Consider the following 13,529-nt stretch of genomic DNA (forward strand, 5'->3'; position numbering starts at 1 on the left):
ATAATACTCTCTCCGTAAACTAATATTAGAATGTTTAGATCACCATTTTAGTAATCCAAACACTCTTATATTAATTTATAGAGGGAGTATATATTCAGGAATGGAGAGAGTATAAAAAGAGTAGCTCATCGCCTAGATATGAAGGAAATGGGCCTCGAATTGACTACTAGATATCTATTCAGAACATAATTCTTGCTCATATATACTCGCTCCGTCCTATAATATAAACACATTTTTCAAGCTATATTTGCTTAAAAAAAACGTTCTTATATTATGGGACGGGAGTAGTACTCAACAAGGATCGCAGCATCAAACATCTGAACTAACGACAATCTCAAACAAACCAAAAGCAAGACAGAAGTTGTAAACATCAAACACTTACTCAGGCTGTAAACATCAAACACTTACTCAGGCAAACAGAAGTTGTAAATGGACTGAACGATTTACATAAATCAAGAGTACTTGACTAGCAACTCGGTGCGGAAAAACAGATGGTAACTCATGTCCAACTAACATGAACCAGGCGTCTAGCGACACCATCCACATTTATTCCCATAGACAAAGGGGCACCTCTGACCAGGCGCCACAAGGAAAGCAGAACGCTCTACTGGGTCTTGGCCATGTGGCGGATCAGGTCGACAACACGGTTGCTGCAGAGGAAAAAATTCAAAGTGTTACAGAATGAATCGATGAAATAGACATTGGACAGCAGGTTGTAGAAATAAATCCATTATGGCAACTCACCTGTAACCCCACTCGTTGTCATACCACGAGACAAGCTTGACGAAATGGTCGTTCAGAGCAATTCCAGCCTTAGCATCAAAGATGCTGGACCTAATAAATGATAAAATATAGAATGGAGAACAGTTACTATCTGATAACGCTCGGTAGCTTTTGCCAGCAGCATTACGACATTGAGCATACCTGCTGTCACCAACGAAGTCGGTGGAGACCAAATCTTCCTCAACGTAACCCATGATACCCTTGAGCTTTCCCTCGGAAGCAGCCCTGAAAATAATTTGCGTACTCTATTAGTGACATCTGGGAACGATATTCGTAGAATCGTCACACATGCGCAGGCAGGCAGGAATTATAAGCAGGACTTTCTCAACAACTCTTCTACTTCTCATAGGAGATGCCCCAAGATCAAAGACTTACTTGATAGCCTTCTTGATGTCATCATATGATGCAGCCTTCTCGGTTCTAACAGTGAGATCAACAACTGACACATCCACAGTGGGAACCCGGAAAGACATACCGGTAAGCTTGCCATTCAGCTCAGGAAGAACCTTACCAACAGCCTGAAACCCATCATAGCATTAGGTCAATAGAACAAAACTGCAATCAATTGATCAAGTCCACTGGGAGCTCACAAATGAAATAAGCATGCACAATGTTTAGTGTATCATTTCACAATCATAGAATAATCTCCAAAGAAAAACATGGACCCAATATGCACAACATAAGCAATAGGTAAAGAAGTAAGCAATCCATTCAAAACAGTGTCTGAAAACAAATGCACAATGCTATTGGTTGCATACCTTGGCAGCACCAGTGCTGCTGGGGATGATGTTAAAGCTTGCGGCCCTGCCACCTCTCCAGTCCTTGCTTGAGGGACCATCAACGGTCTTCTGTGTGGCTGAGAGGCAAGTTCACCAATGTCAAGTTAATGAGATTACTAAGGCAGATAACTTGAGAGCACAGCCAACAATATCTTACCAGTGATGGCATGAACAGTGGTCATCAGACCCTCAATAATACCAAAGTTGTCATTAATGACCTGATGAATGATAATAAACATCATTACAAAATGAACCACAATCCCAGTAGTAGTGAAGGTAAGATGATGACCAGAAACAGAACATACCTTAGCTAGGGGAGCAAGGCAGTTAGTGGTGCAGCTAGCATTTGAGACAATGTTAACATCCGAGGTGTACTTGTCCTCATTGACACCAACCACAAACATAGGGGCATCTTTGCTTGGGGCAGAGATGACCACCTTCTTGGCACCACCCTAATATTCAATGAACAATGCAAGTTATAATCACTTCACTAGTGTTGGAAATACATTGCAAAAGCTAAGTCCCTGAAGAACAGTGGCACTCTTATACAGCTAGCACCAAAAAATAATTAAAATAAGCTACTAGAATAACCCAGCATTTGAGATAAACCAATAAAATTGATGGTCACTGTGATACTGAGTGGACTACCATGAATTCAGTGTTTACTACTAGCACACCTGAAGCAACCAAACACACAAAACAATTCAGAACAAACGGCATTACACTCTGCTTTACACTCCCCTGTGTGTGTTCATTTTTTATCATGTTTTCACACACTAAGAAGAAATAAATATATATGGAGCAGGACACATTTTCTAATTGAAATTCAATAATACAAATGGATTCTTTCTCAGCCTCGTATTCAAAGGATCAGAAAAGGCACATATATATAGCTCGGAACTAATGTGTGAATGAGCGAAAACCAGAACGTCAGTTATACCTTCAAGTGAGCAGCGGCCTTGTCCTTGTCAGTGAAGACACCGGTGGACTCCACAACGTAATCAGCACCAGCCTCACCCCACGGGATCTCCTCAGGGTTCCTGTCAAGAGAACATCAAACATTAGCTTGATAACTTAACAGACACAAACCTTCCGAAAAGGCTATAATATCAATACTACCTGACGCCAAAGACAGTAACTGGCTTCTCGCCGAAGAGCAGCGTCTTGTCGTCTTTGAGCTTGATGTCACTGTGCTTCCAATGGCCGTGAACTGTGTCGTACTTGAACATGTACGTCTGCACATCACGCGAACCACAGAATTCAACTCAATTAAACAAACCAACCGAGCAGAATCATGATATCTCTTTTTGCGGTAGAGGATCATGATATCTGAAGGCATGCTACAGAGGCCGACTAATACTACTAGCATAATCAGGCAAGCAAACAAACAGATCACAGAAGCAGAAGCAGGCCTCATGGAACAACAGAAGCAGGTATGCTAACAGAAGAAATCACAGGTAAAACCCCACAAACATTTTAGACCACCAGATCTAGCTACCAGAGCGGGTGGAAATCGCAGATCGAGTGGCATACCATGTACTCGGTGGTGATGAAGGGGTCGTTGACGGCGACGAGCTCGACATCGTCGCTCTGGAGTGCGACCCTGGCGACGAGCCTCCCGATCCTTCCGAAACCTGAGCAGAAACAGACACCAGATCAAAACAGAGGCACCCACACGGTCACACCAGCACCGATCGGTGAACCTAGATGCGAGCGCGAGAAGGAGACAGAAAACTCACCGTTGATTCCGATCTTAATCTTGCCTGCATGCGCCCCAAACCAAGCAGAAAGAGCAGAAGAGCAAAATCGATCAGCAAAAAACAAGCGTCGTTCAGATCAGGAGAAGAAGCGGCAGGAAATCGACGAGCGATTTACCCATGGCGAAGGAGTGGAACTGACGCCGCGACGCGAGATGGTGGTGGGGAGGTTCGCTGGGGACGGGGGAAGTGTCTGGAAGCGGATATGGAGAGGTGGGGAGGGTTTAAGCGGCCGGTTTTATAAAGCCAGGAGCCCAGGAGAGGAAAAGGCGAAATGGAATATCGAGGAGGCTAAGGCTGGTTTTAATGCGTAGTATGATATATTAGTATCACGTAGTATATGATATTAATGATAGTGCATCCGTAATGCTTAGTATCATATGTTTGTATTATAGGATAGTTTATTTATTGGCATGAAAGACACATAGTAGTATATCATTTTATATGATACGGTATCAGTATATGATACTCAACCCTCTCTTTTCTTACCTCAAAAAATCATCTCTTTCTTCATTTAATTCTATGTCACTTCATCAAAATTGTTTAGTTGGCATGCATGATACTCCTTTCGTTTTTAAATATAAGTCTTTTAAGATGTTTTATTAGGAGTCTACATACGAAGCAAAATGAATGAATCTACACTCTAAAATATGTCTATATACATCCATATATAATACATTAATGAAACTTTTTTAAATACTTATATTTAAAAACAGAGGGAGTACTATATATATATATATATATATATATATATATATATATATATATATATATATATATATATATATATATATATATATATATATATATATATATATGATACTTTCGTTACGGACAGGCTAAACAAATACAGACGAATTGATTTCGCGCAAGGTGCGCGGGTGACCTGTCCCTTCCACAGCTTTCTCCACAGTCCACAGGGCAGAGCCCTCTGGCCGTCCCGATGAGCCGTGGGCCCCGCCGACTGCATGGCCCACGTGTCATCGCGAGGCCTGGAGGTAGGTACGCGCCTGGTGGCTGGCCGCCCGTGGTTTCTCGGGCAAGAAAGGAAAGCAATGCGAGGAGCACCGAGCATTTGCTGCCGTCCGTGCTGTGCGGCGTGGTTTCTCGCGCAAGAAAGAGCAAGGCATTTTTGCTTTCCTTCCGGTGCCTGGAGAAAAATACTCGGCTTTTCAATAACTAGACAATGCCCCGTGCATAGAAAATTTGTTAAACGATATATGAATAAATATTAAAAAAATAATGTTAATATAAAAAGTCATTTTAAAGATATCTTGCTTAATTATCTAAACAAATTAATGCATGAAGATGTGTTTTGCACGAAAAAAATAATGAAAAAAAAACTTAAGATTACATGCATGATTTGATAATATGTTATTGTTGTATGAAGAGGAAATTGAATAATGAGGTCTAGCTATTTAAAAATAGAAGATGCGGCTAAACCAACGAACGAACGCCAAGCGGGCTTTGATCTTTGGTTTGATGAAGGGGAAATTGCTCGTTTTGCTTGGGGCGTGAATGGTGCTCTGCCTACGTGGCTCCGTCTGGTTGGTTCTGTGGCTGTGACTGGGATAGATAGCAGGTGTGGTCCAGAAGGTTGGGTGGCCGCCGACGACGGCAAGCGGCGGCGACCCCCGCGTGTTTGTCCGACGCGGACGGTGTGGAATCCGGCTGCCCGGGATCCTCTGTGGCGTAGATGTCTCTAGCGTCTTTGGTGGCTCGACGCTTTTCCATGTTCGGTTGGGCACTTGCGCTGCTGGGGCAGGACACGTGATTCCTTTTCGAATTGCTGAGGACCGCGGGCACCGCACGTGAAACGGAACGGCGACAGGAATGGGCGGGCACTGAGGATCCCGAGATCTGCGCGCAACGGCCGACGGGCGTCGCGTGGCGCGGTGGGGTCTACGACGACGACCAGCTGCGCATCGAGAGGAAGGATGATGGCCGGATATGCCCGTCCCTCGGTGCGGATAATTTCCGGCCTGCCACCGGGCAGTAGCAGCGAATATGCTGGCATATATGCCCGCTGCCTTTCCAGACGCTTCTCCGAATTTACTATCCGCTCTCAGTTTAGCAGCCTGCTTGCTTTGGTCACTGCTTCGTCACCGCGCACGCTCGATGCAAGTTAGGAAAATGTCACGCTCATCGTTTGTCGGGTTCCCGCGAGCACCGATCGCCGCGCCCGACCGATGTGCGGCGGCGCCCACGGTTATTTACTTAGGGGCTGTTTGGTTCCAGCTTAAGATTGTATGGTTCATTGTCACATTTGTATACCAGATTGTTTGGTTCATTGTCACCTAATCTTAGTCATGCCACAATACTTTAGGCATGTGTTTGGTTCATTGTCACATTTGTGGCTTGCCATACTTCTATAGATATATGGTCCACATGTCATAGACTTAATTTTTTGCCAAATCTTGCCACACTTTTTGTGGCAGCCACACTTTATCTAAGGTTAGTTGTGGCAAAGTTAGTCATGAACCAAACATGCCTTTATTTCTTACCTCCGTCACCGCATTTTTCAAGGCCGGTTCGTCGTTTTGGGCATGAAACACTTGTAAAATATACCCATGTAAGAAAAATACAGATGGGCTGCTTGGTTGATCGTTTTTGGTCATAAAATTTACACTGATTTTCGAGTTTACACCTGTAACAGGCCCGTATTCGATACACACCACAGCCCGTCGTTTTTCTCCACACCCCGTCGTTTTTCCCAGCCTCTTTTCTCGCTGGAAACCTAGATCGGATCAAGGTTGCGCCGTCGGGGGTGCCAGCACCGGTGTCCGCGAGGCGCGACGAAGCAACAACGACGAGGCGAGGCGCGACGACAACGAGGATTCGCTCCTGACGTCGACGAAGACTCGCTCACGACAGAGACCCTCTCCTCCAACGGCGACGACGACTCCCTCCTCCTCCTCCACGGCCTACTCTGCTCCATCGAAGGTATGTCCTTCCTCTTCTGCCCTCCTCTACTAGAGTAATCGACACCTCTTCTTTTTTTCCTCCGAGATGGCAGCGCTCCATGGCCCGATGGATTTTAGTCGAACCTCTAGGCCCGCGGGCAAGGCCTCCTTGGCGAGTGGGTTCAGCGCGTCGGCGGTGGCGCCCATGGGCATGAACTCCCTCGCGAGCGCGTTGAGCAGCGCGGTGGCGCCGTGACCGTCGTTTGCTCCGCCGGTGTCGCACTGCTTCCTTGCAGCACGTCCATGGATGATCGAGCGGAAGAGAAACGACAGAGTTGGCACTGGAACTAGAGCGCTATTTCTGGCTTGTATTTATGCAGTACGCTCCTAGGGATGGAGTGCACAAGTCCACCGTAGAAGTATCGGTGTTTTCTAATGGGAAGTGATGCTTCTGAGAAGTTCATACGTAGTGAATGGATCCTATGTATATGTGCATTATGTCCGCATATGTTGGTGGATTTGTTGGCGATCAACTAACAAGGTTTAGCAACATATTTTCTACTATTTTAAATGTTTCTTAGGATATATAAAAGTTAACTATATAAGTGTATTGGCCTGACATGTTGGTGATGTTCATCCAAAGAATTTGTTGTTTTAAAATTGGTTAGAGGCCCATTTGATAGTGGCTGCATAATTCGCACTGGTCACATTGCACATTCATCAAGTTTTGATACTTCAGTTGTGTAAAGAAGCTTGACCCCTAGCTCAGTACCTCTAACAATCAGAACACAGATACTCCCCAAGAATGGCTAGTGATGATATTATTGATTGAACCTGCTACTAGTAAATTGTTGACAATCTGAATACTAACAATCATAGTTCCTTGTTCAGTGGTTATCTTTCTATGCAAGCAATTTGTATTCTGAAAAATAAATAGCACAAATTGTTAGCATTCTGTTAAATAATGAATCTGAAAACTTACATGTCATCCTGGTTCACTTTTGGCCAATTGTTAGCATTTTGTTATGTGGCACCTTGGTTCAGTTTCAGCCAACTGTTAGCATTCAGGTTCGGTCATTTGGCAAGGAACTAATGTGCTAGTGATCCTTTTATTTCCATTGTCATAACATAGATTATATACACTATTGTATTTACTTTGAAGGAGAGTTGAGGTATTTATTTTGTAATATCTTCTCGCTAGATAATGGATACGAGTAACCATGATGACGGATATGAGTCATGTACTGATTCTGAAGAGGAGGAGGAGGAGATGATGTTTCTTGTCTTCCCAACATTATATTGTGTAACTTCTAGGAGAGAAAAAATTCCAATGAACACATCCATTCTTACGGGAGCTAAGTATATCTGAGAAATATTGGATGGCCACCCTCAACGGTGCCTTGATATTCTTAGGATGGAATCCCACATTTTCCAAGCTATATGTGACCATCTTAGATCCAAAAATCTTCTACGAAATTCAGAAGGAGTCAGCGTTGAAGAGCAACTAGGGATGTTTATGTACATGATTTCCAGGAATGCAAGTTATCGTACGATGACTGATAGGTTTCAGCACAGTCGGGAAACGGATGCTTCAATGCTATGTGTTCATTGGCATTTGACTTTATCAAGCATGGTTCGCTAGATACTCATTGGAAAATATCAACAAATCCTCAGTTTTGGCCTTTCTTTAAGGTACACGCCATCCCTTGGTATGTACTTTAGGAATTTATATCTTCCCTTAGTATCACATATAGTAACTGTAACTTGTTTAATGCAGAACTGCCTAGGGGCAATAGATGGGACTCATGTTCCCTTGACCATAACATCCAATGAGGCTGATCCATACAGGAATAGAAAGGGGACCCTCTCCCAAAATGTGATGGTCGCCTGCGACTTCGATCTCAACTTTGTTTATGTGCCAGCTGGTTGGGGGGGGTCTGCCTCAGATGACGGAGTATTAAAATCTGCCATTCAACCGGGTTTTCATGTACCTCCGGACAAGTACTATTTGGTTGACGGAGGCTACGCAAACACACCACAGTTTCTAGCTCTGTATCATGGAGTCTGTTATAATCTACAAGATTTTGGTAGAGGTGGTCCTCGTCCAAAGAACCCGAAAGAACTTTTCAATATAAGGCATGCCCGCCTACGAAACCATATAGAGCGCACGATTGGTGTCTGGAAAATGCGATTTCCTATTTCAAAAGTTGGCACGCATTACCCAGTTGACACTCAAGTCAAAAATCCTATGGTGGCAGCAGTATTTCACAACATAATTCGGAATCACACAGGTAATGAACAATGGCTAAATACACAACAAATGCAAATTGATCCTCTTCTATTTGTCACTCTTCCTGATGGAGATGACAGACCTCGACATGTGACTACATCATCAAGAAATCAAAGGGACCTTGGTAATTCAATGAGAGATGAAATTGCCAACAGGATGTGGGCGGACTTGTTAGAAATATGTCCTAGAGGCAATAATAAATTAATTATTATTATATTTCTTTATTCATGATAATCGTTTATTATCCATGTTATAATTGTATTGAATGAAAACATAGATACATGTGTGGATAGACAAAACAATGTCCCTAGCAAGCCTCTAGTTGGCTAGCCAGTTGATCAAGGATAGTCAAGGTTTTCTGACAATGTGCAAGTGTTGTTGCTTGATAACTGGATCACATCATAAGGAGAATCATGTGATGGATTAGACCCAAACTATGAAACGTAGCATATTGATCGTGTTGTTTTATTGCTATTGTTTTCTGCGTGTCAAGTATTTGTTCCTATGACCATGAGATCATATAACTCACTCGCACCGGAGGAATACCTTGTGTGCATCAAACGTCACAACGTAACTGGGTGACTATAAAGGTGTTCTACAGGTATCTCCAAAGGTGTCCGTTGAGTTAGTATGGATCAAGACTGGGATTTGTCACTCCATGTGACGGAGAGGTATCTCGGGGCCCACTCGGTAATACAACATCACACACAAGCCTTGCAAGCAATGTGACTAAGTATAAGTCACGGGATCTTGTATTACAGAACGAGTAAAGAGACTTGCCGGTAACGAGATTGAAATAGGTATGCGGATACCGACGATCAAATCTCGGGCAAGTAACATACCGAAGGACAAAGGGAATGACATACGGGATTATATGAATCCTTGACACTGAGGTTCAACCGATAAGATCTTCGGAGAATATGTAGGATCCAATATGGGCATCCAGGTTCCGCTATTAGATATTGACCGAGGAGTACCTCGGGGCATGTCTACGTAGTTCTCGAACCAGCAGGGTCTGCACACTTAAGGTTCGACAATGTTTTAGTATAGTTGAGTTATATGTGTGGTTACCGAATGTTGTTCGGAGTCTCGGATGAGATCACAGACATCACGAGGGTTTCCTGAATGGTCTAGAGACGAAGATTGATATATAGGATGACTTCATTTGGTTACCGGAAGGTTTTCGAGCATTACCGGGAATGTACCGGGAGTGACGAATGGGTTCCGGAAGTTCACCGGGAGGGGGGCAACCCACACGGGGGAAGCCCAATGGTCCTAGGGGTGGAGCACCAGCCCTTAGTGGGCTGGTGGGACAGCCCAAGAAGGCCTTGGCGCCATAAGAAGAAAACCAAAGAAAAAAGGGGAGGTGGGAAGGAGGAGAAGGACTCCACTTTCCAATCCTATTTTGATTAATATTGGAGTAGGAATGCTACTCCCTTCCTAGCCGGCGCACCCTTGGGGACTTTGTCCTCAAGGCAAGCCTCCTCCCCTCCCTCCTATATATAGTGGTGATTTACGGCTGATTTGAGACAACTTTTGCCACGTGCAACTCAAATCTAGACACCATAGTTTTACCTCTGGATCGTATTTCTGCGGAGCTCGGGCGAAGCCCTGCAGGAGTAGATCCTTCACCACCACCGGAGCCCCGTCATGCTACCGGAGAACTCATCTACTTCTCCATCTTTCTTGCTAGATCAAGAAGGCCGAGATCATCGTCGAGCTATACGTGTGCTGAACACGGAGGTGCTGTCCGTTCGGCACTAGATCGGAGCGGACCGTGGGACGGATCGCGAGACGGTTCGTGGGACGGTTCGCGGGGCGGACCAAGGGACGTGAGGACGTTCCAGTACATCAACCGCGTTTCTTAAACGCTTCTTGTTGTGTGATCTACAAGGGTACGTAGATCCAAATCTCCTCTCGTAGATGGACATCGCCATGATAGGTCTTCGTGCGCGTAGGAAATTTTTTGTTTCCCATAAGATTTTCCCCAACAGTGGCATCATGAGCTAGGTTCATGCATAGATGTTATCTCGAGTAGAACACAAAGGGTTTTATGGACGGTGATGTTCGATTTGCTGCCCTCCTTAGTCTTTTCTCGATTCGGCGGTATTGTTGGATTGAAGCGGTCCGGACCGACATTATTCGTACGCTTACGAAAGACTGGTTTCATCGATTGACATGCAACCTCGTTGCATAAAGATGACTGGCGGGTGTCGGTTTCTTTAACTTTAGTTGAATTGGTTTTGACCGAGGCGGTCCTTGGAGAGGTTAAATAGCAATTTGCACATCTTCGTTGTGGTTTTTGCGTAAGTAAGATGCAATCATGCTAGATACCCATAGCAGCCACATAAAACATGCAACAACAAATTAGAGGACGTCTAACTTGTTTTTGCAGGGTGTGCTTGTGATATGATATGGCCACTGACGTGATGTGATATATTGGATGTATGAAATGATCATGTTGTAATAGTTAATATCGACTTGCACGTCGATGGTACGGCAACCGGCAGGAGCCATAGGGTTGTCTTTAAACTAACATTTGCGTTTGCATATGCGTTTACTATATTGCTAGGACGTAGCTTTGGTAGTAATAGCATAGGTAGCACGGCAACCTCGATGGCGACACGTTGATGGAGATCATGATGATGCAGATCATGGTGTGGCGCCGGTGAGAAGAAGATCGTGCCGGTGCTTTGGTGATGGAGATCAAGAAGCACATGATGATGGCCATATCATGTCACTTATGAATTGCAAGTGATGTTAATCCTTTTATGCACCTTATTTTGCTAAGAACAACGGTAGCATTATGAGGTGATCTCTCACTAAAATTTCAAGACGAAATTGTGTTCTCCCCGACTGTGCACCGTTGCTACAGTTAGTCGTTTCGAGACACCACGTGATGATCGGGTGCGATAGACTCAACGTTCACATACAATGGGTGCAAAACTGTTGCACACGCGGAACACTCGGGTTAAGCTTGACGAGCCTAGCATGTGCACACATGGCCGTGGAACACATGAGACCGAAAGGTCGAGCATGAATCGTATAGTTGATATGATTAGCATAGAGATGCTTACCACTGAAACTATTCTCAACTCACGTGATGATCGGACTTGAGTTAGTGGATTTGGATCATGTACCACTCAAATGACTAGAGAAATGTACTTTTTGAGTGGGAGTTCTTAAGTAATGTGATTAATTGAACTAATTGTCATGAACATAGTCTAATGGTCTTTGCGAATTACGATCTAGCTTGCGCTATAGCTCTACTGTTTTTATATGATCCTAGAGAAAATTTAGTTGAAAGTTGATAGTAGCAACTTTGCGGAATGAGTCCGTAAAAATGAGGATTGTCCTCATTGCTGCACAGAAGGCTTATGTCCTTAATGCATCACTCGGTGGGTTGCACCTCGAGCGTCGTCTCTGGATGTTGTGAACATCTGACATACACGTTTTTTATGACTACGTGATAGTTGAGTGCGTAATACTTAATGGCTTAGAAGCAAGGCGCCGAAGACGTTTTGAAACGTCACGGAACATAAGAGATGTTCTAAGAGATGAAATTGAGATTTCATGCTCGTGCCTTGTTGAGAGGTATGATACCTCTGACAATATTCTTTGTCTACAAAGTAAAGGAGAAAAGCTCAAATCGTTGAGCATGTTCTCAGATTTTCTGAGTACAACAATCGCTTGAATCAAGTGGGAGTTGATCTTCCAAATGAGATAGTGATGGTTCTCCAAAAGTCACTGTCACTAAGCTGCTAGAGCTTCATGAGGAACCATAACATATCAAGGATAGATATGATGATCCTTGAGCGATTCGTAATGTTTGACACTGCGAAAGTAGAAATCAAGAAGGAGCATCAATAGTTGATGGTTAGTAAAACTACTAGTTTTAAGAAGGGCAAGGGCTAGAAGGGACACTTCATGAAATGGAAAACTAGTTGCTACTCTAATGAAGAAACCCAAGATTGAACCCAAACCCGAGACTAAGTGTTTCTGTTATGAGGGGAATGGTCACTGAGGCATAGCTACCCTAGATACTTGGTAGATGAGAAGGATGGCAAAGTCAACAAAGGCATATTTGATATACATGATATTGATGTGTACTTTACTAGCACTCCTAGTAGCATGAGGGTATTAGATACCGGTTCAATTGCTAAGTGATTAGTAACTCGAAATAAAAGCTGTGGGATGAACGGAGACTAGCTAAAGGCGAGGTGCTGATAAGTGTTGGAAGAGTTTCCAAGGTTGATGTGATCAAAACATCGCACGCTCCCTCTACCATCAGGATTGGTGTTAAAACCTAAATAATTGTTATTTGGTGTTTGCGTTGAGCGTGAACATGATTAGATCATGTTTATTGCAATACGATTATTCATTTAAAGAGAATAATGGTTATTCTATTTGCTTGAATGATTACCTTCAATGGTTTACTGAATCACGATCGTAGTGTTACACATGTTCATAATATTGGTGCCAAAAAGATACAAAGTAATAATGATAGTACCACTTACTTGTGGCACTGCCGCTTGAGTCATGACGGTGTAAAATGCATGAAGAAGCTCCATGCTGATGGATCTTTGTAGTCACTCATTTTTGAAACGTTTAAGACATGCAAACCATACATGTTGGTATTAACGCATGAAGAAACTTCATGCAGATGGATCGTTTGGACTCGCTTGATTTTGAATCACTTGAGACATGCAAAACATACCACATGGAACAAGAGAGTAACTTGTTGTGAGTGATACATTTTTGATGTGTGCAGTCCAATGAGTGCTGAGGCACGCAGTGGATATCGTTATGTTCTTACTTCACTGACGACTTGAGTAGATACATGAGTATTTACTTGATGAATCACAAGCCTGAAATATTGAAAAGTTCAAAGCTATTTCAGAGTGAAGATCGTCGTAACAAGAGGATAAACTGTCTACGATATGATCATAGAGATGAAATATCTGAGTTGCGAGTTTTGGTACACAGTTGAGACAATGTGGAAATTGTTTCACAATTC

At 43.5% G+C, this 13,529-nt stretch overlaps 1 protein-coding gene across 1 annotated transcript; it reads right to left on the reverse strand.

The window, feature by feature from the left end:
• Window positions 1–364: 364 nt before the first annotated feature.
• LOC123413551 (glyceraldehyde-3-phosphate dehydrogenase 1, cytosolic) lies at window positions 365–3,590 on the reverse strand. The gene is made up of 12 exons (XM_045106483.1): window positions 3,438–3,590; window positions 3,302–3,325; window positions 3,096–3,196; window positions 2,682–2,797; window positions 2,503–2,602; window positions 1,868–2,014; window positions 1,720–1,780; window positions 1,542–1,639; window positions 1,159–1,301; window positions 925–1,008; window positions 745–834; window positions 365–650 (listed from the first exon to the last, which is right to left on the reverse strand). Exons 1-12 carry the CDS (start codon window positions 3,439–3,441, stop codon window positions 605–607), a joined length of 1,014 nt encoding a protein of 337 aa, XP_044962418.1. The 5' UTR covers window positions 3,442–3,590; the 3' UTR covers window positions 365–604.
• Window positions 3,591–13,529: the final 9,939 nt, after the last annotated feature.

The sequence above is a fragment of the Hordeum vulgare genome, chromosome 7H, assembly GCF_904849725.1.
Source record: "Hordeum vulgare subsp. vulgare chromosome 7H, MorexV3_pseudomolecules_assembly, whole genome shotgun sequence".
NCBI classification, from domain to species: Eukaryota; Viridiplantae; Streptophyta; class Magnoliopsida; order Poales; family Poaceae; genus Hordeum; species Hordeum vulgare.

What these genes read in the sequence shown, in the direction of transcription:
- LOC123413551 (XM_045106483.1), bottom strand. An exon ending in GCCTTGCTCCCCTAGCTAAG is followed by an intron (nt 1,781 to 1,867) that starts GTATGTTCTGTT and finishes ATCATTCATCAG; the next exon opens with GTCATTAATGACAACTTTGG. An exon ending in GACTTCGTTGGTGACAGCAG is followed by an intron (nt 835 to 924) that starts GTATGCTCAATG and finishes ATCATTTATTAG; the next exon opens with GTCCAGCATCTTTGATGCTA.